Source organism: Ranitomeya variabilis, chromosome 8, assembly GCF_051348905.1.
Source record: "Ranitomeya variabilis isolate aRanVar5 chromosome 8, aRanVar5.hap1, whole genome shotgun sequence".
NCBI classification, from domain to species: domain Eukaryota; kingdom Metazoa; phylum Chordata; class Amphibia; order Anura; family Dendrobatidae; genus Ranitomeya; species Ranitomeya variabilis.
The window spans coordinates 43479823-43507263 of record NC_135239.1 but is presented as its reverse complement, the minus strand read 5'-3'; the positions used below and the strand labels follow the sequence as shown (position 1 = coordinate 43507263).

Here is a 27441-nt window from a genome sequence, read left to right as displayed (position 1 = left end):
ATGTTCATTGAAAATATGAAAAATTTAATTATTATAGTTGCGATGGAGTCTTCTTTAAATTTGAATATGTTGCCGTTAAAAGGCTGTACATTATTAGTTGAAATCCAAAGGAACATGGTGTTGTCCTGCTAGGCATGAAAAAGTGGCATCATGAGGTTTGGAACATATTGGGGCAAAATATTTAAGTTTAGCAGAAAGATATACAAATTAGGTCCAGCTTCTCTATTGATCGTGGGCACGCAGCCTAAGTCAAAGTCAAAGATGTGTCCAGCCTAATCCTTACTTGAATTGCATTAAGTTCTACAACTTATCATGATGTCAGATCAATGCAAAGTTGTGACATCTAGTAAGGTCAACGCAGAACAGCAAGATGGTCAACTCCATAAGAAGGAGTGTTTGTCACATGCGCCAATACCAGGGCAATCAGTGCACGTGCAGAATTTAAGTTGATAAAGTACTGGCCTACATAAGTGAAGCCAGTAGTGGAGCCAGGAGTCGGACAGCTAGATTGACTAAGATAAGGTGTTCTCCACCTCCTACGATGCACCAACCACCTAATTTGAAGATCGTTTTCTTGAAACGTGGCCCACAGAGTTTAGATCTACAAGCATTCTTCTTCACGGATCAAATTGCCTATATAGAAATGTGTTTACTTCCCAATGTAATTTTGCCCTGACAGACCCCTGTTAACCACTTCCAGACCACCTGTAGACTTATGATGTCTGGGCATTCTGTAGATTGCTTTACTTTGACCTTCTAAAATGTTATTGCAGAGTAAGAAGCTACGCAAAATTGTGCAGCTGCAGAGAGCTGAATATTCCGACAGAGAAGGCAGGGATGGTTTACTACCAACTCTGCCTTCCTGTCCACTTTATATACAGCACCGAACAAGCATTTTATATACTGTATAGGAAGTGCTAACACTGTATCCTCCTCCGGAGCCAGCAATCTTCTGCCTAAAAAGATTCATACCCTAAGAGAGTTTTTCAAGCATTAGACAATGTTAAAAAGTGAACATAGAGCATTTGTCACCACTGCGGCCTTTCTGGACCAACTGGGAACTTTGGAGACCAGTGGGGGGACCTAGGTAATTTTGGAGCAATATTTTTTAATATTTTAAAGAGTTCCGAAAGGTTGTTTTTTTTAGGTTTTTTTTTAGTGTTTGGAGAACCTACTTATCTGGGACAACTTCTGTCTAACGATAACATAGTTCGGAATTAATTGATGTTGTGTAACAGGCACTTAGTTATGGATTTGGTGCACCTTTATTAAGAAACATAATTATCTTTTGAAAAGATGCATTATTTTCGGAATATGAATAAATCTGCATTGTTAGCTTTGTTGACATCTATATTAGGTCTCGATGGATTACCCTTTTTGTAACTAACCTGGATATTGAATTTTCGAAACAGAAAAATGCTCCAATGTTTCAGAGAATGGAAGCGTCATCCTTACCCGAGGAAATATTATCCAATGCCAAAGCCTTGCCGTACCTCCAGCAGGACACGCTGTCAGGCCTGTGAGTCCGCAGCGTAACAGTACATTGTATAGGAATAATAGACATGGCTATGGAGGATGATTTTTTTTATTAACTGCACTTGTCTTTCAGTGATGCCTACCCGTCACTCAGTCCATTGTCCCCTGAAGAAATTTTCCAACCACCCTGTCTGGACAGGGACGATGAAGACTTTGAAGAGCAGCTGTCTCTGGTAAACTTAGCTTTTAGAGGAGCTGGCCCATTAACTTAGCATTGTCAGTCGGGGCATTAATGTGACAAATTTCAGGAGTCGCCGGTTACGGCGGAGTGCGGACACTGTGTATTTAATCATCTTTATCCACAGTCGCAGAGAACATGTAAATCCAAATAGGTATTGATGATTTCCTAATATATAGCAGCTAAAGTTCTGTCTTTTTTATCTATAGTTCCAAATTCCTTGAAGAGACACAGGAGCTGACTCATCAGTTTGCGTGAGAATAAAACATTTGAAATGTCACTTTTTGTCATTCTTCTGGACACATTTTTGAAAAGAGAAGTGACGTGTCCAAGCATGACCGACAAACTCATCATAATTGCAAATTGGATGACATTTCTTACACTAGTGCCCGGCTACTGAAAGATACGTCAAATTCATTTTCAGCCCCCAAGTTAAAACGTCTCTTGGTGCACATACTTAGATCTGTCCCAATTCTCATACTATTTAATTTTACCATCCAGAGGGTAGTCTTTTTAATTAGCATTCTGCCAGTACTAGAGGTGCAGGAATTTCCTTCCCCTCGCTTCCCATTACTCCTGCCATTATCCAATCGCTTGCTTGCCACAAATTGAATGCCCACCTCTCTTTAATGCCTGTATCTAGTATGACAGTCAATTAGCACAAGTGCCATCATGGTCTTGCACCATCATTTTCCCAAAAAGTTAAAACTGTGTTTAGTGCACATACTGGTCCCGGAACTGTCCCAATTCTTATACTTTGTAATTTGTATTCTGCCGGTACTAGATGTGCCGTAACTTCCTTTCCCCACTTTCTGTTACTTCTGCTATTCCCAACTTCTATATGTGTTTCACATTGAATTAATTGGAATCAGTAAGCTCCTCTCATCCTCCTCATCGCAGCTGAAGACATCTTCTAACTGTACTCTATGTCTTTTTAAATAGAAGCCAGTAATTTGGAACTATATATAAGAAAAGCAGATAGATCTCTCCCCTTTAAAACAATATATATATATATATATATATATAATATATATATATATATTAACAAAACAAGCAAGGACATGGGAAAATATTGTAGTGTTGGTAGATGTAGGGATTGATCATGTAGTTGGGGGTTGGGAATATTCTTTTAATTGGCCGTGAATGAAACGTTGATGGTCAAGTGTTCCTTCCTCACAGCACTTTCACCCCTCCACTTCTACCAAGCAGCGATAGTCAATAATTATTGTATAACCACCATTTCAATGTAGGGTACAAACATGGAGATGAGAGTGGATGTAAACCCGCGCTGCCGAGGATCCAATATACGATAAGAGTCTAGATTCTGTATGAATGAGGTTTTGTCAATGCGTTTCGAGTTAATCATGTTAATTGTGATTTGGCCTGATGAAGAGGTATGATTGCCTCGAAACGCGTTGACAAATTTAACCGCATCAATACTATATCTGGTCTCTTATCATATATTGGATCCTCGGCAGCGCAGGTTTATATTCTCTCTCATCTCCAAGTTTCCACCCTGGTCCCTATCATTTGGCGGATCTGCAGCAGCCGTTTTTCATACAAGCTAACAAAGGGGTTCTGACTTTCACAACCCCAACAGGTCAGCAGATCCCATTTTACGCTTTCCCTTTTAATCCGAATAAGACCCTATTGCGCTTATTGTCATCACAGTCTTATCTATACATCCACCATTTCAATTTGTAATTGATCCAATGCATTTAAACCAGAATGTAAAGCAACTTCTTGATGAAAAATGAACAATAAAGAGACGCTGGGGATACCAGTATGCTAATTCATGCTGCCAGAACCGTGGGCAGAATAAATCGGAGATTTCAACATAGTTGGCTGGGAACAAGGTGACTAGTCAAAGAGCTATGACCCTGTCTGACGTTCCCTCCTTTTCGGCTTGACTGACAGGTCTTTCCTTTGTTATGCACTCATACAGGGAGAGACCTATGTGAATGGGCTGGGGGAAGTCAGCGGACATCTCCTCTTTGAACTATTCAGCTCGGGACCAGTGCCTTGGGCTTCATGAATCAGTTGACCGATTCCCTATAGATGTAGAATTATCGGCATTTCTTTAGTAATGACGGGTTACAGTTATATTGTTTATATGTGAAGTGTCTTGTTTTGTATCTTGCATGAACAACATTTTTATTGTGTTTTGAGATGATGCAAAAACTTGCCACATCGAAATCTCATGAGATGTGCCCATTCAGCAATCTGCAGTATGTTAATGTGTTTGGTGCCAGATGTTTTGTCACTAGTATGTTATCACCTGGTACATAGATGCCATCCTGTCTGCAACAAGAATGGAAGTATCTTAAGTCTCTCAATGTGAAACATGTTGTCAGCTCATTGATTCTGCCTGGTCACTGCAGTGTACAGCATTGTCCACACCCTAGGGCAATAGCGCTAAAGTAACGTCACTGTTGCAGTGTCATTGCACTGTGTGTCTTCAAGTCGCAAGCATTTTGTTGAATGCCTCCATGCACATGCAGAACGATTCTACCAACAGGGCAATAATACAGCTATCACATGGGAATCCCCGTTGCATTCTTTCACCCAGTTATTATGTTTTGTTTAAAATACATCCTTATTAAAATTAGTGCAAATTATCGCCAAGATAAGTTATCAATTGCACCAATGTCCCAATAATAAAGTATCCCACCTCCGACAAACCCATCCCCATGTCCCAATCTTATGCTGGTGGAGAAATTATAATTAAAATAAGAAAAAAAAAATCCATCCCATACAATCTATTGGCAAAGTTTCCCCAGATCGACTCGTACAGCTACTATATCAGAACGGGTGCTAAATTGGTAATCAATCAGACTAGTACCAAAGAGAAAAAGACATTACCTATGGACAAGTACACCTGTGGTATCAAATGTATGTCATTTACTTTAGAGCAAAAACACCATATTTCAATAAAAACAATTACATAAAAAAAAAACACATATCCCCACAATACATGGAAGCCAGTAAGAAAAACCACGAGGATAAGACAGGGGTCACACTTGAGAGAGCAATGTGAGAAACTTGCACGAGTCTCTCACTCACAAGTGTAACCCCGGCCAAATTGTAAACGTTTCCCCAAAGATCTCAGTAAGGCCGGAGTCACACCAGAGGTGTAATATGGACGAGTGCTATGCTACAAAAAATCGCATAGCACTCGGACCAATGTTCATCTATGAGGCAGCTCCCAACACCCGTTTTTTTTCTCGGCCGTATTATACGTGCAAAAGAAATCGCAGCATGTGTATTAAGGCCGAGACTCGCCAATGAAAGTCTATGGGTGCGAGAAACTCTCACACCACATGGACCATCAGTGTGACTTACGAGAAATACGCACCGGTGTCCTTTAGAAAAGCCGGCAAACAGCTTTCTTTGTCCCACTAATAGGCTAGAGGAATTTTGTCTCACGCCCTGAAATAGAACTTCTTCAATGACTTCAGGCAGGTATTCATACACCCACCAATAAAATCAAACTGTCCTGGTCCAGTTAAACAACCCAAAACTATGAAACCGCAACCGGTGTATAACTAGGCTGATACACAGTTCTTATTTGTTTATTTGGTATTTATTTACTATTATTGTGACCAAAGGCCTTTTTTTTAAATTTTGTAATGTATACACAGTATTTAAAAAAATATCTAAAGTGGTCGCAACTAACACTTTTATTTTCTTAGCTTTAACAATGTATGTCCACCACGTCACACGTGTATTATCTTGCACTGATCCTCAATTACAGCTGGTATTAAAGTGCAGAACTGCACAGATAATTGTATTGAGAAAGAAATGGTCTGACGGCACTGCTAAAGGGCAAGACAACCTTGTACTAGGTTAATGCCCTCTGAATTTAGACCGCACCTGTGGACTCCGGGTGCTCATGCAAGAAACAGTACTTGATTTGTGCGGTGTAGAGAAAAGAAATTGCAGATAGCACTCACCGGTCCTTAAAACTTCTTCCTTCATTCAGTTACTTAAAACGTCATGGCCAGAGGAACAGGTTACTGGGATGTGCGAGCCAGTGTAGACGACGGCCGTTTCGCGCTGCACGGCGCTTCAACGGGTCAGTCGGCCCGTGAGTGCTATCTGCACTTTCTTTTCTCTACACCTCACAGGTAATTGTATTGGTTCCTGTTGGAAACAGAAAAAAGTTTGCCATCAGGCCCGCCCCTGAGGAGCTGAACTCCTTTAACGCACTGGAGTGTAATTCAAATATTGTCCCAGCAAATAATTTTGGGAGATTCCTAGTTTCAGGCTTTCAAAACTGTGGACATTAATACAAATTGGCTAAACTTGAAGCACGTGGTACCCTATGCAAAATCTCCAACAGGACCCCCAAATTTTTTTCGTATTTTTGTGGATGTTTAAAAATATTGGCTTTCTCTAATGGGTCAAAGTGAATTTTTGGGCCCCTCCAGGCTCCAGGGTTTGGGTGTGACTGCAACCCCTGCACACACAATAGTTACACCCCTGCCAACTGTACTCAGGATCACCACAAGATAAGTAATTGTCTCTCGATATATATATAGATTAGTTCTTTATATGAATTGTGAAATGGTGACTGAATGTGGACATTAAAATATTAAATTAAACTATATAACATTAAAATAGTCAATCAAAGCTGAAATAGGTTTCAATACTAATCCCTGCTAACACAATCTGTTAAAGAGATGGTTTAGGGTTTGGGGTTCAAGTCTGAAGTCACTCTATCAGGATTCTCAGGTGCTGGCACTGGGAGTGAGAGGTCATGTGACCCCCAAGTATGCAATTTTCATACTTCCAGCCACATTCCAACTAGACTTGTCCGGCCTCGCTTAGTTCACTTGTATTGATCGAGGATGCGCATGTCTAGTTGTCATGTAACCACATGTATGCAAATCATATACTCGTGGTCATGCGCCTGCCTGCTGCCAGTGCTGGCACTGAAGAATCCTTACAGTGCATACACTGCGCACTTTTAGGATTCACAAGTCTGCAGTCACATAAAGTGACTGCAAACTTGAAACCCAAACCTGGACAACCTCTTTAATGATTTACCACAAATTGGATATATACATATAATATACAGGAGAAAATCTAGTAAAATTATACAGTGACATGAAATCACCCTCATACAATAATATGTGAAAACACTGTTGATTGCATTTTAAAAATATTCACTAGATTAATTGCTTGTTTTACCCAGATCTCCCTTCCCAGTTATACCATGATCGTGGACAATATATTTGAGCGTTCTCCAGCTCACTGCAGTGGACAATTAGAATTAAAACGTATTTATAAATTGTTCCTGCTTCTTATATGCTCTTGGTGCATACAGTAACAATGTGCCGGAGGCTATAGTAGCTAGTGACTTGTATAATGGAACGTCTGGCACTGACCCTGGAGTGGGTGGTCTATCGGCAGGGAAACCATTGTGCTACCAGGTGACGGAGCAGTATGTGAAATGGAAAGCTGGTCCCACGAGCTGGCTGTATCTTTATTTCCAGGAGCCAGAGGTTAGAAAGTATAGCAGGGAGCAGCTCCCTATCCAAAGCAGCTACATCCCAGTGGAGATGCTGGAACGTCCAGCGTCTGCGAGAGCATCTTCCATGCCACGTCTGGCAGAGGACCCCCAGGTAAATACGGCAACACAACCCCTCTATTTTAAGCCACAAATGTCTCTCTACTAATTAGCAAGTTACCCAGTCACAAGTCACAATATCTAACATATCATTAGGCAACTGACAATCTACCGTAAGAACTTTCCATCACTTACCGGCTACATGGTCTGTTGCTTTTCCTGTTTGTCTATTTGCTCTTTCGTTAAATTATTGGATTATCGTTTCATTTGTTCTCAAGGGGTTTGTTTTGCTTCTTTCCGTTGTTTTGTACTTCTGTTTGTTTCTCCGAGTTTGTTTTCTTTTTTTTTAGTTCTTTATCAAGTGACCATTTAGTTTATTTTATACCTTATAATTGGTGGGGAACTACCGTCTCCAAAAAATGTTTTTTCTTTTTCTGAAAATCATTAAAACTGTTTGGCGTAAAGTAAAATAGTACGACAGTTTTTGATTGTTTTTTCAGAAACGTTTGAAAAACGTTCTCTTGTAATAGGAAGTTTTTGAACATAGGTAATTAAATTGTTGGTAGTTCCTCTTTAATTATCGTTTAACATGATGGGTATTTTTTTTACATGATGGGTATTTATAAAAATAATTTTATAATTTATTTAACTTTTTATTTAATTAACAGGTAGATAAACTCTCATTATTCCCTTCACTCATATGCACATTATGGATTTAGCTTGCACAGTTACATAAGACAGAACCCATGGGGTCCATACTATAACCCAAATGTTCCAGATTTTGCTCTAAAAGGTCTTTTTTCTCATGAATTTATATAAAATCTTCCATCACACACTAAATTATATAGGTATTCTAACCTAAAGGCAATATTATCTATTGGTATTTATTTATTAACTCTGAATATTGCTTCTCATGAAGGTACCAGCACACAAAGAGCACAATGCTTCGCAACATGTTGGGTGGTTTATGAGCTGCCGTATTAGCTCTTTGAAGACTCTTTATCATGTGCATTAGTTAATAATAAGGCCGGATTTACACATGGACCATTCTCATGTAGGAATACCTGACCCAACTGCTTGGTCTCCCGACCTGAACGATCTCTGTTTATCAAACAGTAAGCCCAGCTTGGAAGACCAGGCAGTTGGGTTAGGTCTTCTCATGTGAGGATGGTCCCTGTTTCACAAATGTGTGAATACGGCCATAAACAACAAACAAATCAAGCAACATACCTGCACCTATTACACATAAAGTTTCTTAAACTTTACCTAAAGCCCTTTTTTATCAATGGAAAATTAATATTTAACAATGTCGATCTGTTTAGTGCACCAAGCCTTTCCTCTAAGTTTTTCTCCTTGTCACTGACCACAATTTCTTACCTTGTGTTCTATGAAATTCTCTGCAGCCCTGTAATATTTATTTACTAATAGCTGTTTTAATATGACCTGTGTCAAAATGAATTGAACAAAGAAGTCTGCAGCAGCTGCCATTATGGCATATAAATTTAGTGGTTCTTCTTCGGACTAGGCTATTCCTGAATTTTGGATGTCCAACAAGGATGACTCCTCCAGTAGTTTTCTGAAAGTTCTTGTCCAGTCCAATACATTCCCAAAACTATTGTCAAAACGATAGGAAGAACTTGTGTGTGCAGATGTATTTCTTCCTTTTTTTGGGGCTCACTTTGCTTTGCAGGTCCTGGCAGATGTTAGTTCCATGCGACGTTCGTTCTCCACGACAGCGGACAAGCGTGCACGTAGCTCATGGCTAGAAGACTTCACCTTAGATCGACGTGGTCTAGATAGTAGCTACAAGCAGCAACGTCGCAGCTACCATGCCTCTTTAAGACTATCTACTAATCGCTTGAATACAGATACAGGTTGGTCATATACACTACATGTTAAGTCCACTATACACAGTAGAATAAAGTCGGTCAAACTCAATTTTTCTGATGGGACAGGGCAACCCATGTAATATGTTAAGGGACCTCACTGACAGATATCAAAGGAGACAAGAATTGGGCACATTGAATTATAATGCCCGATCTGGCAGCAACTTATTCCCCTTGGCCAAATGCGTATGTGTGTCATGAGTTGGGAACCATATCTGTAGGCATGAGGATTCGACCAGCCACAATCCAAGATGCAAAGGCACCTTAATACTGTCTTTACAAAAGATATCCCATGAAAAACATATGAGAAGATTTGCTTTGTTCTAAATGTGAAATCCTCGACTGAGTTGTTGAGATAGCAAATAAAAATATTTTTTTCATGTCCAGTATGTTCCTAAATAATATAAATTATTGTTTGCTCACAATTATTGACATTTCTTCTTCGGGTCTTCTGTGTTCCCATATTTCAGGGCAGCATAATATAAAGGGGTGACACTGAACTTGAGAATATACTGTAACATTTTCTATGACTAGGTTTTGAATTTTTGTAAAAAGCTATTCAGATGCCGCTTGCACGTATACAGAAAGCTTGTGAGTTCTGCTTCCGCCACCCACACAGTGGATGACAGCTCTCTTTATATACTAACTTATGAGAAAAGCGGTCAATCATTCTGTGTGGGTAAGGAAGCAGTGACTTACAAGGTTCCCATCGAGCGGTATATAAACAGTTTTTTTCATGAAAGTGTAGAAAACTTTATGGTCTTAACCTTACTTGTAAAGCATAAGAGACCTGACAGATTCGCTTTAAAGAGGATGACTATTTTATAGCCAAAAATCATAAAGTGCATATGATACTGTTGTATGGAACCAGCAATCTCAATGATCCTATGATTAAAGATGGTGACATGTGGCTTATCTACAGTACCGCTTCCTATGTGTTTTCATAGTTTAAGATTGAAGGCAAACTTTGAGGTGTATTCCCACTTCCAAATAGAAATGTAGTATAGTTTTTCTGATTAGCTATATCACTTATCCCATGTAAAGGGCATTGCAGTAGATTGGGTGTCTGTCACGATTCCACCCCTCGGTGTGTCTGAGATGCAGTTACTGACAGCTCAGCCATGCAATGTGGTGCAGGGGTGTGCCTAAGCTGGTAGTACTTTGATTGACAACTCAGACATCCAATCTGGCATAGGGGTGTGCTGAGCTGTCAGTGCGTTGATTGACAACTTGACTATCCAATCCGAGACTTTGAGGCGCTGCTGTTTCCAAGTGTTCATTATCCCAGGTGATTGCCATGCTACTTACCTGAGCTGTTTCTCTCAGACCTCTGCCAGAAGTACATTCAGCTAATGAGGTTTGTGCTCCCTGTGCCTTGAGTTCTGTATGCTTGATCTTTTGTTGTCTGACCTTGGTCCTCTTTCTGACCATCCATCTGTTTAACCCCTTCTGCTCTGATCCGTTATACACCTGGTATTCTGACCTCAGAATGTTACCTGGCCACGTTTTTGTCTCTTCTGTTTATGTCGCACCCTCCTGGCTGCTTACCTTGGACTCCTTGACTATACTGACTCACGGCTTGGCCGTGAAAAGTGACTATTGTCACAGTATCTGTGGTTATGGCCACTGATGAAGTTAGCTAGTTAGCGGTTAGTGTTCGTAATCATGGATATCTAAGCTCCTGAAATGTTATCAGTGAATCAGAAGAACTATACTACATTTCTAATTGGCGGTATTTGCTAATATTATTATTATTATACCTACTACATTTTGAGATAGGTTCTTGGAGATGGGAAGCCTAAGATGTTGAAGCATAAGATGTTCATATAGAGGGACTTCAGTTTCTCTGCAGAAGTGGAGACAGCAGAGGAATCCAGTGCATTGACAAAAAAAAATCACATCCCTTACTAGAATCCTGTCCAAAAAACACATGAAAAACAAAATGTCACAGGGCATATGAATCTGGCTTGATATTTAGTCCTTTTACACAGTTTTTCCTCATCCTTTGAAAGACCATACTGAGAATCGGTGGGCACTCATTATGGGTGGAAGAAAGGCAATTCCGGCAGCTAAATAGGAAAGGGTTCTTTACAGTTAGGGCAGACAGACTGTGGAATGACGACCACAAGAGGTAGTAATGGCAGACATATAACAGCTTTTAAAATGGGCTGGACGATTTCCTTGATACACATAACATTGCGGGTAATAGGTAAATTAGTGATGAAATGTACAATTGGTGGAGAAAGGGTGCACTTGAAGGACCTAGGTCTTTTTTCAACCTATGTAACTATCTATGTATTAAGCTAGCATCTTTTACTAAAACTATATTAAAGTACCCCAACGGTATGAGCGCAAAGCCTGTGGCATCTTGTAACTCCCAACTTTATGGATAGTCAAAGAGTAACATTGATGGTTCATTGCATCAGACACATTGTTTTCATGTATTTCTAAATTCTTTAAAGGGGTAATCCACTACTCGGATAACCTTTTCTCATTTACTAGGTTTTCCGCAAGTAAAATAACATCCTCTATACTCACCTCCGGTGGTGGCGATGTTGGCACTGGCTCTCTCAGTACTTTCATGACATTGTTATGTCATGCAATCCCTGCAGCTAATGAGCGTTCACTGCATTGTCCCATCCATCGGACAAATCGGAAATCGGGAGAAAGTGAGAGAGAGGCCGCAGCTCAGTTAAATCCAAAAGAAGGGACAGAGAAGTGGCCAGTGATTGGCTGCAAGGATCGCGTGACATAATGTCACGAGAACTCCAGGAGAGCTAGCGCTGACAATGCTGGAATGACGCCAGCAGCGGAGCAGAGTACAAGTGTTATTATTTTACTTGGGGCAATCACAGTGACTGAGAAGAGCTTATCTGAGTAGTGAACAACCCCATTAAGAGAATAGCCTTTCTATGTAACTTTTTGTATCTTGTAGGTCATCGATTAGACTCCCACCGTTCAGGAGGAAGAGAAAGGGGCCGTTCTAAGGAAAGGAAGCATCTCTTATCGCCTGATCTCTCACGTTGCAACTCAGAGGAAAGAAACCCACAGGCATGTGAGCATAGGGATCACCAGCTGTCACCTGGTCATACCCATAGCAGCGTGCAGGTAAGGGTACGATCACTGTGATCTGTGATGATCGCTCTTCAAGCGGATTTTACAGGAAGAGACTTTTGTCCTGTGTGAATCGGACTATTCATAAAATCAGTCATAAATGTGAATTGTCTGGGTCCTGCACCTGACATCACAATTGACCTTATGAGTAAGCCTGTGTTCACAAGTATGAAATTGATAGTCTGGGTACTATCCACAATTTCCAGGCCAGCTGTTGGTCTCTTGACTAAAACTCAACAGATTCACAAGCATTTAATCTATAAGGTTGTTGAGTTTGGGCAAGGAGATCCGCAGCCAGCCCAGAAATTGTGGTCTGCACTTGGACTCTGAATGTCAGTCATACGAAACCGGCTTAAGAAAGTTACAATCCTTATTTTCTATCAAGAGCTGACTGTATGTGTACCTCTGCTGAACCACTCCATGGAAGTTAAAGGGATATTCCAATCTTGTACATTTATACACAGGATATGCCATAAAAGTCCGATCAGAGCAGGTTCCAACTTTGGGAACTGTACCTATCTTGAGAACATCCCTTTTTGTGCTGCCATGAATGGGCCCTGTCTTACACCACTGGAAGTGGACAGGTTGCCGCGCACGCATGGCTCTCAAGTCAGTTCTACGGGAGTCTGGAAACTTTCTGAGCAAGTGTGTAGAGCATATTGATATATCATAAATGTTCCAGATGGGATTACCCATTTAATGAAAACTTTTGAGTGCAATTTGAAGGTCCCAGTAACCGGTATATTTACTTCATTGACGATTGACTAGGATGTGCATAGCCACTTCTCCTCCATGATGAGACTGGGAAATAGGTTCTTGTGCTATTAAGATGAGTTGAGGTATTACCTGTTATATCACCATCTTTCTGATTTATTATCTGAATTGCATGTCTTACCTTCCAATTACAAAAAAATGAATATATGAATGCAAAAACAAAGTAAACTGAGTGCAATCCAAATAAACTAATAAATAAAATGTGATGTTTCATGGTATATTGTATCTTTAAACTATGCCGAGACTTTATAGAGGAGCTGGTTATAATTGTAGAAACATTGAATGAAATATTAAAGTTCAAGATGAGAAAGTTTGTGAAAAATTCATTGGCGTTGTCTAAGAATAGCAAAAATGGAACAGAAAGAACAAACTATCTGTTCTTGGGCCATGTCTAGTATTGCAGTTCTTCCCAATTTATTAAATGAGACTGAACAGCAGGATGAGACATAACCCATGAACAACACTGGCGCTTTGCTGGCAAAAAGTAGATCCATTTTTCTATTACTAGACAGCTTCTTTAAATCTTAATTTTACATTGTCATTGTACAGTCTTGGAATTCTTGTAATTATTGCATTATCTTGTTTTTAATTATTTTGTTTTTATTATTTAGTTATTGACTTGGCTGGGTTAACTAAAGTTATATATATTTTTAATAGATACTTGACTCATTGAATGAAAGTTGCATTCCTTCTGATACCAGCACCCCAAGACGTGGGCGACGACAACTTCCTTCTGTGCCTGCAACCCCAAGACCTCTTATTTCCTTTTCTTCTTTAATCCGCCGTCAGAAACACAGCTCCCCTCCCCGCAATGGCAGCGACAATATGCCACCTTATCCTAATGAACCGGGCCTGAGCGAGTCTTCCTGCTCCCTCCAGGGGCGTCATAGCTCACAGTCAACTCCTCAGCACTATATCTCAGAGCCACATTTGGCCATATACGAGGAGATGCAGAGCTCAGACTGTCCGGCTGAGGACACACTCACATTTGAGGTTGCTGTGGCCACCAGTCTAGGTCGTTCTAACACCATTGCTGCTCCTTTACGTTCAGGGTGGCAAATGCCCAATGGTCACTATCGTCGCAGAAGAAAGGGCGGGATGCCAACTGTGATAGCTTCCCGAGAGTTAAGTGACACAGAAGAGGATGACCGTTGTTAAATGCAAGTGGGGCAAGCTCGTTGTTCCACAGCAGATATTATTTCAGTGGCTCGTCCTTCACATCTTTGCGCCTTTTCAAGAGGAGCCCCAAAGCACTCACTGCCAATCTCCTTACCTTAACCACAAGTCCAGGCAATGCCTTCAAAAATGGCAAAAATCCTGGATCTTAATATCTTGTGCCAAAACAGAATTAAACTGTCACGAAGACACATGCAAAAGTGTAAAGGGGAGGCATGGAGATGTATATCCTTAATCGAACAGTGGAAATGAGTGATCTAGAATACGTCAGTAGCTGGTGGAGATCACTGCCTATCTTGCCTATCTCGAATTGAATATTGATTGATACTTTGCTATCATTTAACAATACTGGAACTCGAGTCTCCAGATATTGACAATTGATCATTTGTTAAATATCCTTTCTTAAATGGTGATGGCAATTTGACAGAATGGTAATTTATTGAATGGACAGCCATTGGGGTGATTGATGGAGAAACCAGTTTACTGAAGGATTTCTTATGCAGTTGTGAAATATTTATATGCGACGATATGCAAAGATGATGATTCGGAGGAATCGCTGGCTTATTGTTAAGTGCATTTCTGAGCCCATAAGCCCTTGTCATTTTAGAAGACAAAGAAGATCTATATTTTGCTTACTTATGTCAAAATCAACTTTACTTTACCCATCCTAAGGGATTGATATGTTATTACAGTTGGCAATCAGATGGATATGAAAATAAAGAAAACTTACCGTATGTAGAACTGCAGGTAAAACTTATGTTTGTTTCACCTAAGACATAGGCATGCCTCATTTTGTATAATAATTATGGGTACATGGGTTTAAAGAGTTCACTTAATATGGGAGGAAGAAACAATGTGGTAAAATCACTCAAGTCATGCATTAGGCAAATATTATTTTTTCTCTGATTGGTATCAAGTATTACTCATGAGCAGTTTATCCCATGGTTTGAAAACGCAAATGCAATGATGGTTTCATAGGTTTAAAGGGAACCTGTCATCAGGGTTTCCCCATATAAACTATGACCACCACCATTAAGGCCTCTTTTACAGAATACTAAAATCCTTTTAAAAAGTTTCCAACCCAGTCTGCAGATCCCCCCAAAACCCTTTTATAATACTCACAGGCGGCGCGGTCTTGTCTGATGGGCGTCTCTGGTATTGATTCATACCTCTTCTCTTCTTACAATCGCTGCCCATCTTCCCTGTTGCATGTGGATCAGGTGTCCTATGTCATCCACACAGTGTCCCCCCATCACACGCTTCCACAAGTGAACTTCAAAGGGCACAGCCTAGTACTGTAGGGTGCATGTGACGGTAAAGGCCAAAGAGTGCCGATGGCCCAGAAATAAAACTGGTGCATGCGCACTACAGAACTTTGCTCTGCCCTCGGCACAGCAAAGCGAAATATGCTTGTGCAAGAGCGTCATTGGGGGACACTGTGTGGATGATATAAGTCATACCCACAAAGCAGGGAAGGAGGACGAGAATTAAAAGAAGAGAGTTGGCGCCGGATCAAGACCAGAGATGGTCATAGGACCAGTCGGCACCATCTGTGAGTATAATGAAAGCTCTTGTTTGGGATCTGAACACTGGATTGGGGACTTTTTTGTTGCATTATAGTATTGTTGTAAAAGAGGCCTTAATGGTGGTGGCCGAAATGTATATGGGGAAAACCTGGTGACAGCTTCCCTTTAACTGAAATGTTAGGTCTAAAGAAACCAAGTTTGCTGATTTCAATTATCCATCGTAACCTAATTTTGAACCTTGAAGACAACAGCAACTACTTATCAATGCCCTTCAATCATAAAGTATGTTCTTCAATTAAGTTTATATTATGTTTTTATTATTACTATTATTTATTTTATTAAATTCCCCACAGCCATCTTCAACTGGGTTATTCCACAAACTAAAAAAAAAGCTTTCTGTGCATAAATCATAAATGCATCAAACAAGACAACAAAGAAAACATATGAGGTTAGAGTAGAGGTACACACACAAATATCTACTCTAAGGACATTTTTAAAAACTCCTTTATTACAAAAATAGGGACAGGGGACATGCTTAGTTTAAAACACAAACAGGTAATCCACATTTTAAGTTACGACCACCTGCTCCAAATAAGAAGTTCAGCCCAAAAAGTGCTAAAGTAAAGGACAAAATATCATGAGCAAAAGAACCCAAAACACATTATATAGGTAAAACTTAAAACATGCTAAGAAAGCAGAACAGAATAATATCAAAGCTCAGATGCACCAAATAATAGCAATGGTTATTACACAATACTAGAGACGCTACATAACAATTCTGTATAGCAGGAGCCACATGTATATGGTGGTAGCTGCCTGAGGAAGGTGATAAGCGGGGTGCGGGGCTGATCACCATTGACCCACTTACATATATTGTAGGGTTTTGTGACCATTCACCTTGTTCTTGCTTTACATAATTGTTATGTGGGGTTGTTTAGATGATTTACTATGTGGTAACATAATTAACATCAGTTTTATAGACTGGATATTGACATGAGCCTCTATCATCCTTATGTGTTTCTTTGTTCTTCAGTTTGATAAATTACATGTGAGCAGTGAACCGTACGGCATTTTGGTACCATGCTATTTGCAGTTGCATTTCCATAGTTTCATAAGAATGTTATAAATCATGAAAGCAATCCTATTAATCCCTCAAAAAACATTTGAATTGAACATTTTCACCTATTTTAGCCAATCTGTCCCTCCATACCGTAGCTTTGTGTACTTTAGCTTTTTATTTTTGTGTCCTCTCTATTTTCTGTTAATTTTCATGGGATGACCCCTTTAAGAGCACCACTCCACAATTATTTTAGCAAAAGGAATACACAAAGGTACATATAAATACTGGGATTCACTAGTTTTCCCAAGAACGTTCTAACCCCATCATTGTGTTCTGTGAAAAGTCTACACTCTTTCTTTTATATATTGTACGAGACAGCAAGAAAAAAAAGAATCTCTCAATATATAATCATAAAGATGTATTCAATAAAACAGAATTATACCATTAAGGTTTATAAATATAAAAGAGGAAAAAAAAACTATTTAATTACAACTTCAGGAAAAACTTTACTAGCACCCTAGACATTGACTGTACTGTTATCGATCTACCTATCTCTTCGGCAGGGAGAAAGTAAAGGGCTTCAGTAATTCAAGTCTACTCCAACTGTGTCACAAATCGAATAGTTTGAGTAACCAGCAAGTAAATGAACCTAATAAACAACATGGAGTAATATTTTTAAATTCTAGATTCGAAACTTAAATTTACACACTGATGTGCATATTCTAGGAGGTTTTTAAGTGATCACTACAGGAATGAAAGGCAAAAGCTCTCCCAAAAAAGCAACACTAGGGTTAGCCTTTAAAGTAATCTTTACATGATCCAAATAACATCTCCTTCAGTTTCTTTACAAAACTGCACTGAACTCCACTCTCCAATCTCACCTCATGTTATTTTAGAGTGATATTTGCCTGAGTGGCTCTAACTCTTTTTTATAAGTATTTTCTTGTATATCACACCGAAGGGCTTTACATGATATGACGTCGTAAAATATTTAAGAAATTATATATTGCCATTCTTCTTGCAGTTTTAATGTTCTTACCATTGGAAGTGGAAAGAAGCTCATATTGTACATATCAATGTAATAGAGACAACATACACCTATGTTTCATTAATATTTATATTGGGACATCCATTATCTGTTCTGGTCCAAGATTCACTAGTAGAGATGAGCGAATAAATTTGCAGGACCCTGGTCCAGCAGCTAGGTCAGTACTCCATGACCCATAGACTGGAGCCCTTCCGGTTGCCTCTTACCTGCTGTCATTAATGGCTCGTCTTCTGATTATCTGGCTTTGTTGTGGCGTGACGCACACACAACGTTGCCCCAAGGTTGACTTTTCAAAAGGAGGTGTTTCACAGGGCTCTTATCCAGTGGCCATGGAGTACTGACTTGGCTACTGGACCAGGGTCCTGCAAATACATTTTCTCATCTCTGTCCCTAAATCCAACCCTTTTCTCTGGACTGGTCCTGACTAGTGATCCATTATCTATTCTGGTCAAAGATTTACTAGTAGAGATGAGCACATAAATTTGCAGGACCCTGGTCCAACGGCCAGGTCAATACTCCATGACCCATAGACTGGAGCCCTTCCGGTTACCTCTTACCTGCTGTCATTAATGGCTCCTCTTCTGATTATCTGGCCTGGCATTGTTGTGGCATGAAGCAAACACAACGTTGCCCCAAGGTTGGCTTTTCAAGAGGAGGTGTTTCACAGAGCTCTTATCCAGTGGCCATGGAATACTGACTTGGCTACTGGACCAGCATCCTGCAAATACATTTTCTCATCTCTATTCCTAAAGCCAACCCTTTTCTCTGGACTGGTCCTGACTAGTGATGTACGAACGTGCTCGGATAACGAGTTATCCGAGCATGCTCCGGTGTTATCCAAGTATCTTGGGCATGCTCGAATAATATATTCAAGTCCATGCAGCTGCATGTTTTGTGGTGGTGGACATCTGCAACACACAGGCAATCCCCACATGTCTTGAGGCTGTCTACTGCCACAAAACATGCAACTGCAGGGACTCGAATATGTTATCCGAGCATGCTCAAGATACTTGGATAACACCCGAGGATGCTCAGATAACACGTTATCCGAGCACGTTCGCTCATCACTAGTCCTGACGTTATCTCTGCAGTTAGTAGTTGGGGAACCAGTGTACATATATAGGCCAACTGTTCCCAATTTGCTAGGACTTTTTTTAAAAAAAAAATTTCATATTTTCAGATCCTATCCTGACAATCGAAGATCCAAAAAGGGTCATTGTTTAGACAAGAAAAAAGCTACAAAAACATTGATGCAGTATTAATAAAACAAACATCCCGTACAAAATAATGTGTTTCCAAAATCAGCCAAAGAAGGTTTATTAGAATAGATTTTCACTCGAGTCGTCAGTAAATTAATAAATTGTCTTTTTAGTTTCTAAAATTCTGATGATAAAGTTTAGATAAAAGGAAGAAATTGGTATTGGCTGTTGTACTGTTTATGTGAACCATGTATTGTGTTGCAACTGGAATAATTTGCTAAATTAGTAGTGAATATCCAGCCAATATCCCTTCTGGTAGATGAATGCAAAAATTATATGAAATGTGGACAAGCATAAAACCAGAGTGGACAGATCACCGGGATCCATATCCATGCCTAAATGATTGATATGTAACTTCTGAGAAACAAGTCTTGTATATTCAATTCACCTACAATGATGGACACTTTCGAGTGCTATGTACAGGAAAACACTTCTGTCTGCGCGACGCACGGAAGAAGTCATGATTTAAATCAGGTGTTGGGAGGTGGTGATTGTATTATAAGTAAAATATCCTGTTTTGCCCAAAATTAATAATAAAATAAATATGAAAAATACGTCTTGGGATTTTATGGGGACTTTTTTGTGTGAAAGAGAAATTAAAAAATATATATATACTAAACATATTGTAAATAATTCTAAATATTTCTTGTTCTTTTTCTGACTTTTTCAGTCCAGAAATAAAACTTGGTAAATTAAAATATGTTGTGCTGTTGTTAAACCAGTATAACACTTCTTGGACCACCATTCATTCCTTGTATGGTTCAAATCAATTTTCAGAAAGCCATTAAAACTTTTATGCTTGTTATAATTATTTCTCTTAGATATTTGTACGATAAACATGAATAAATCTATTACTCTCTTTACCTTTCAGTTATTTGATGAAGAGAAGTGGGCTTTACCAGAGTTGTAGCTAGACTTCTTTAGACTTTGGGGAAATATTCAAACTGCTGCGCTAAAACTGCACTTAGATACCATGAGAAAGGTTAATTGGCCCCCGAAACCTTGAGGACATACCCCCTCTAAGGGCGAAGTCAGGCGGCCATATAAATCAGACCAAGATCAAAAAGAATTGCATGGATTGGCCGGCAGCTCTCACGACCTTGGTGTGACAGCTGCATAGAAATAAGTGAAGGCAGAGCTACCAGCCAGTGTGCGGACTTCACCCTAAGCTTGACTGATGAGATAGGTAACAGCATAACTGTGGCGCAACATGTTTGGTGTGGTCCTTCACCTTAGGATATGTCAACATGGTTCCCAGAAGACCGGTAGTGTCAAAAGTGACTGTCAACCTTAGCCTTTCCTGGAGTGCTGTTATGAGACTTTTAGGAGGTGACTCTCTGTTACAATCTGCCCGACTGAAAACATTCCGCCATATGAGGTCTTACAACAGTCATCAATATGAACTCTGTTTCATGAGGGCTATGTGTAGCGGTACTTGGGATCATTACACCACTAGTTATCATAGATATCTTAATTACATAAGAATGTAAGCATGCAACATGTACATTACGTATTATTCAGCGCAAAAGAATTAAGGCCACTTTCCATTAAGGCTCAATCAATTTCTGTATTAGAAATGGATACTGTGTCCTAAAGGATCTTTCAATAAGAGAAGTAGGGATTACACTCTTCCAATTAGCTATGTTTCAAGAGTCCACATAGTTTATTACTACATCTTTGAACGAACCAGCCTGCTCACTCTGTTGGACTTCTATCAGCAGTCCTTTCCGGAAGGCAGGTTGTTCTCACACTCTTGGCTTATTAGCCTGAATGAGGGCTGACTTTACCACTGATCATGCTGACCCTGCGATGACTCACAGACTTACTGTCTCTTTAATTGCTCATGGCACTAAGGAGACACTCAGAACACAAGCGCTACATGTTTCCATTTGAAGTGAGCTGGCATCTTCACCATATGTAGTTAGATTCACATTGTGCCTTCTCCTCTGGACCACCGGTGCAATCCTCAGTGGCTGTACCTATGCCTAGTTTACTGAGTCTAGCAACAGGTCCCTCCAAAGGTCACACTGTGTGCCTTCTCCTCTGGACCACCAGTGCAATCCTCTGTGACTGTACTTATGCCCAGTTCCTCTGTTGATTATCAAATATGATGTAAAATATATTGACCAGGAGATCTAGATATACTGTAGTTTGATTGTTTGGTCGTCAAGATTGTTAATTCTTTAGCGTTACTCTGGGTGCACCACGTGGAGGCGGACTAACGTTGCACCCCTATACCCAGTTGACTGTGAGTCTCACGACAGGTCCCTCCAAAGGTCACACTTGACTGTCCTAAACAGATGCCAAATAATGCCTTTTATAACCTTGTCACTTTCCCCTCCTATCAGCATAAAAGAAAATGTCTAACTGCTAACTTACACTTCAGTGTCAGGCTCTTTGTGAGTCCATGCTAAACCTCCAACTATAACTTGGCAGTCAGAAAACCATGTTCCCCGATGTCCAACAACTCTGACAGGGTATGACAGCATCACTGTGCTCAATGGTCCGCTATCCATACGGAGGGTATATTTCAATGTGGCGTTATCACAGGGCTAGAAACGTGGGAAATATTAAAACAGAACACCAACGTTTCCTAAAAGGGAACACAACCAAATTCTGGAAGAGGGAGGAATAGGAAGGTAACCCCCTTAAAACTTGACAAATTCATCTGACATATAGGTGAGTTGAAAGGATAGTCTGACCTACAGAAGAGGGATGGAGTAATTCATATTGAATAGAATGTAACCAGTGATCGGACACAAAAGGAAAATAGGGGAGGACGTAGGTCTGAAACATAAAAGACAGATAAAGGAAGTTAAAATAGTAGATCTAGTAAAGGAGTCAAATGTAGAGCTGAGGAAGGGATAGCCCGGCACATGAAATGACTGGTGAAGGTAGAGCCTAGACGTTATAACAGTTGATAAAGGAGCGATGTGGCACTCAGCTCTGATTGGTTTTGAATAGTCTGGAATAAACTAATAGATGAATTGCTAGCATCACGAGAACAATTAGTAGAAATGAGCCTTAATGTAAATATGTTTCATGGCAAGATAAAGTAAGTTCACATGTGGCAGATTCTTTTGCAGAAATATTTGCGACTTTCCTTTGACTTGAATGGAGCTTTCAGAAATCTATGTGCACGTTGCCAAATTAACCCCATCCAAATGTATGGAAAAAGTTTTCAATTCCAAAAATTTATGAAAGAAATCTGCAACATGTGTACATATCCTTATAGTATAGGGAGAATTGGTAGAAGCAGTTGACAATCTTTATCACTGACACCGCATATTTTTATGCAGACATTATAGAAGCTATTCCCCAGTCAATCATGTATGTAAGTAGCAGATTCTTCATCTACAGATCCCATCTGGATTTAGCTTTAGGTATTTGAGCTCAGGAATGGCAGCAAATTGCCGTCACTTTGAATCCCGTCATTGTACTGTATGTAATCACCTGTAAAACTGCACCCACCGAATGCCGGCAGCAACAATAAAAGAAACTGATGTGCTTACATTGTAGATATTCTCGGGTCCAGAGGGTAAAGTTGAAGGTAAATAAAGTTTAATACTCAGCAATGATAAAAATTGAAAAATATACTGTTTTAGGGCCAATAATTAACCGAATGAGCTAATCCTTCATCATTGGCCAGTGTAAATATGGGACCGAACAGTAACAAGCGAGCTAAACATTTGCTTATCTGCTGATAGCATATTTTATATGGCCTAAAAGATAAAGGTTGTTGGCAGCACATTTTAACACATACACAGAATGTACTGATGATAACATAGACGCTATATGAGGACCAATTGATCCTATTAATATGATCTATTGCAGGCTCGGACTGGCCCACAGGAGAACAGGTGAATCCCCGGTAGGCCACTGTGCAAGAGAAAGCCACTTACCCCCCAACAATAGCACTAGTTGGCCTAATACATTTAATTTCCTACGTAGAGACTAAAAAATCATCTCATCATTCATTCAACAAACTACTGTACCTAGTTTATTACTTTACAGTGGCATGTAAAAGTTTTGGCACCTCTGGTCAAAATTACTGTTATTGTAAACAGCTAAGCAAGTTGTAGATTAAATGGTCTCTAAAAGGTCTAAAGTTAAACATGACACATTTCCTTTGTATTTTAGGCACAAAAAATATATATTTTCATTTTTTACATTTTAAAAATTACAAAAAAGAAAATGGGCCGATGCTAAAGTTTTTCACCCTGCATAAATAGTACCATATTTTCCGGCGTATAAGACGACTTTTTAACCCCTGAAAATCTGCTTAAAAGTCGGGAGTCGTCTTATACGCCAGGTGTCGTCTTGTACGCCGGGTGCAGACCTATGTGTATATGGTGGGTGGGGGGGAGTGGTCCCGATGACGAAGAGAGGGGGCGTCTCACAGGAAAGTGTGAGTGGAGTATCCCCCTATTACCTCATTGTAGCAGCGTGGGGTCTCTGTGCTGGGGAGCGGCGGCGGCTGCTCCTCTTTGTGCCGCGTGGGTGCTGTGCTGTGGGGCGGCTCCTCTTCGTGCAGCGTCGGGCCTCTGTGCTGTGGGGCGCCGCCGCCGCATCTTAGTGCAGAGTCGGGGCTCCTCCGGCATCTCCTCAAAGCCCGCAGGCACCGGCAGCTCCCTCGCTGCGATGCGGTGGCCTCCGGGAAAATGGCCGCTGGGGACGGCGCATGGTCAGATTCAGATCTCGTCTCCCGAGATCTTGGGACGAGAACCCATAGCTTTTGTTTTTTGGCACAAGGTTAGACGTGGCTGGGTTTTTATAAAGATGGGACATTTGCATCAACTGGCCTTTTCATAATGATGGTAGTGAACAAATAATAACCCTAACAGGCTAAATAAGGTCTGAAACCTTGGTCAAAGTTATCGGAGCACACAAAAATTCCAGTGTGCTCAAACTTTTGCATTGACCCACTTTCCTTTCTGTAATTTTTAAAATGGAAAAAAATGACAATAAATATATATTTGCTTGCCTAAAATACATAGGAAATGTGTCATCTTTAACTTTAGCTCTTTTAGAGATCATTTCATCTTCAACTTGCTTTACTGTTCGCAATAACAATAATTTTGACCAGGGGTGCCCAAACTTTTACATGCCACTGTAGATGGGAGGGTGGAGAGCGCAGGAGGGAGGAGGGGATCTGCCTTTAGGTCCTCCCCCTTCCTTCAACATAGAATCTTATCAGTACTAACTATCATCTCATTTCTCAGTTATGTAACAATATGTCTTCACCGAGTACAGGTTTTACCTGTGACGTGAACATTTTAATAATGAAATTATTCCTGGTAGAGAAAGAAGCAGATTTCTCTAATAAGATATATTATAAAGGTTCTTAATTTAACATGTGCTATTGAATTAAAGTAAAAATTATAAAGACGGTTACACCTTAATATTACAGTATATAAACTTGTGAACACATATTCAGTACTCTGCTATGGAATATTTGGGTGCTATAGAAATATTCATAAAAACCTCTCTTGAAGAAGTACCGTAACTACAACTGCAGCAGCCATAGCTGATGCCATGAGGCCCAGTGGCTAAGAGCGCCCATGCAGATGCAGGATGTCAGGGCAAGCTGTGAGGTTGGAGACTTCTCCTCTGTCACACTGATTTATATTGTCATACGCTATGAGCTAATGGAGAACAAAGCATAATAAACTTTATGTTTCATATTTATTGCTTCAAAAACAGAATATAAGAGGCTGAGTCTCCTGGGCGACAGGCCCGCAGCGCAGAGGGAGTTAGCCACTGTCTCCATAGCAACCAGAATCGTCTTAGTTTGGAGATTAATTTACTGTTCCTAAGCACATTGTAAAATTATTAAATCACTGCATTTTCTTAATATCCATTATGACACATGAGATCTTTCTGATTTCTTGGTGTGAACTCATCAGCATGATGTGGTAAAATGACACTGTGAACGAGCATATGTGGTAGAATTTATCCTTACATAATGAGGTATATTGGAGGGCTATACATACAGGCATTCATCCATCAGGACACTCCACACCCCTATATGCCACCTTAATAATGGGGTCTGAGAATTCAGACTAGGAGAGGTATGAAAACATGGGGTTCTGTTTCATGCTTTCGTGAAGCGTGTGGACACAGTACCGTAACTGTAGTAGGTGCAGAGGTTGCGGTCGCACCCGGACTCTCTAACCTATGGGGTCCAAAAACTCCCTTTTGCCCATTTGAAGCAAAACATTACTATTAAAAACCTACAATAATTGGGGGCCTCATTGGAGATTTTGCATTGGGATCTGGACTTTTCATGTTACACCACTGTGTGGACAGTCACCTACACTAAGAAAAATGCAGTGATCTCCAGTTTGTGGGTCCCTAGGTCCTACAAATTTTTAACTACCAGCCCTTACCATTCTTATTGGTCAAAACCTGACTTCGTTTTCCAAGAACTGGAGAGGCATATGTTAGAGAACACATGCTTAGAGACTTCTGTGCTCCAGTGTGCTTCTGGGAGCAGGAGCAGGGTCTTCTTCTGGTTCTCCAGCCCCCCACCATCCTCCTCTGCTTCCTGTACAGGTAACTGATTATTCGGTGATCTTCCTCTATTTCCAAATTCTATGCCACTGACATCATTGTGTGGGCAGTGTGGGTCTGCGTCCTCTATGCAGAACTTCAATAAAATGGTTCCGGAGGCGGCGCATGTGTAGGTTGAGATTTCGGCTCAATAAAAAGTTCACTGAGCCGAAATCTCGATCTGCGCATGCACCGCAGATTGAGGTCCTGCGCACAGGATGCACTTACTCTGCGCCAACACAATGATGGCGGTGGTGTGGAATTTTAAAAAGGAGGCAGACTGCACAATTATAGTAAATGCTCTCAAATTAAGATATTGCATCCAGCAGAGTCAGTGCAGCAGTGGGACATTGAGACAAGGGGGCCTCAGGGAAGTCAATATGGGGTTGATACCTAGTCAGGTGCAATGCAGTAAAACTGGGGAAATAGTGCAAGCCTGTGGTTGGCTGTGCACTGTTCCCCTGACCAGATGCAGAGCTGCACTGTGGACAAGAAGACCTATGTTCCCTACATGCATGCAGGTTCCTCTCCTGGTGAAGTCTGTGATGCATCTTGTATATAAAGCAGTCCACACTGATGTGAAAAAGACAAAAAAGCTGAATAATAATTAATGCTAAAAAAAACAATAAATGCTACGAAAGATTGAAATTAAGACGAGAGATGAAAACTGTGAAAAATTAGATGGCAAAAGAGAACGGTGAGACTTTAAAGGAGTGAAAAGAGACAAAAAAGGCGAAAAAACACCAAAAGAAGAGGTGAAAATACATGTAAGGGAGTGATAAAAAGGGTGATAAGCCTTAGAACATCTCAAATAAGAGATGCAAATAAGCCACAGAAAATAAAAGAGCAATAAAACAGAAGTGAGGGGAATGGAGAAAGGAAAAGTGAAGGAAAAAACAAATGTGGACCAAAAAAGAAAATAATAACCAATAGAGAAAATATGGATACTCACTGAGCCTAAGAGAATAAATGAATTTATTTAGTAGGAAACAGTCATCCGAATAGGAAAATAATATACTATAAATACAATTTATAATACTAATCATGTTCGTTCATGATTCATGTGAGTCAGAGGCTGCTTAAAGCCTTCGGCCTTGTCAAGTGTGCAGTGGATGTTAGTCAGTGGAATGACGTCACATCATCGAGCCGCCTACGCCAGGGCTGTAAGTGAAGAAAGAGAATCTTGCTGCTCATTGTGGGAGCGGGCTGAGATGAGTTTTTTTTTTTTTCTCAATTGGAAATCGGAGGGCACAATCGGAACATCATTACATCATGACATAGTAGTATTTGAAAACAGAAAGAGGAAATACTTTTGTATGGGAGCAAAGGTGGCATTATTATAGTGCTTTGGAACAAAGCACTATATTGTAATCCGAAGGTGGTTAACTTCTTCTTCTTATTATTATTATTCAGTCCGCAATTAATGCTGCCCGAACCGCTGCACTCACAGACTCCAGTGAGGCGTCATTTCGAAGCCAGCGTCCACGAGAGGTGTGCTAAGCATTTTTCGTGTCGATCGGATTTGTAGTTTTGGCGCTATTTGCGTTTGAAAATTTTTTTCCCCTCATTGCTCAATGAATTTCAATAGGGAAATTTTCCCATAAGGTTATAATGGCCTGATTTCTGAGGCAATTTGAAATGTAACTGCCACCTGGGCTGATTAGCTCATTGATATGCGCAGTCAGACCCAGTTACTATGCCAACGCCTACGAACTCTACCTGACCCCACCAGGACACAGTTTTGCCAGATAATATCAGCT

General features: G+C 40.2%; 1 protein-coding gene across 5 annotated transcripts in view; it reads left to right on the top strand.

Annotated features, from left to right (window-relative positions):
- Nucleotides 1-19683, top strand: part of CACNA1E (calcium voltage-gated channel subunit alpha1 E) — a 718540-nt gene extending 698857 nt beyond the window's left edge. For 3 of the 5 annotated variants that reach the window (XM_077276797.1, XM_077276796.1, XM_077276801.1), the window contains 6 exons: nucleotides 1413-1519; nucleotides 1610-1709; nucleotides 7213-7341; nucleotides 8977-9160; nucleotides 12108-12280; nucleotides 13718-19683. In XM_077276797.1, coding sequence (XP_077132912.1) covers nucleotides 1413-1519; nucleotides 1610-1709; nucleotides 7213-7341; nucleotides 8977-9160; nucleotides 12108-12280; nucleotides 13718-14218 — 1194 coding nt within the window. In that variant the 3' untranslated portion in view covers nucleotides 14219-19683. The remainder of the gene's footprint in view (nucleotides 1-1412; nucleotides 1520-1609; nucleotides 1710-7212; nucleotides 7342-8976; nucleotides 9161-12107; nucleotides 12281-13717) is intronic. The other 2 variants (XM_077276799.1, XM_077276800.1) reach the window with 1 other exon arrangement.
- Nucleotides 19684-27441: the final 7758 nt, after the last annotated feature.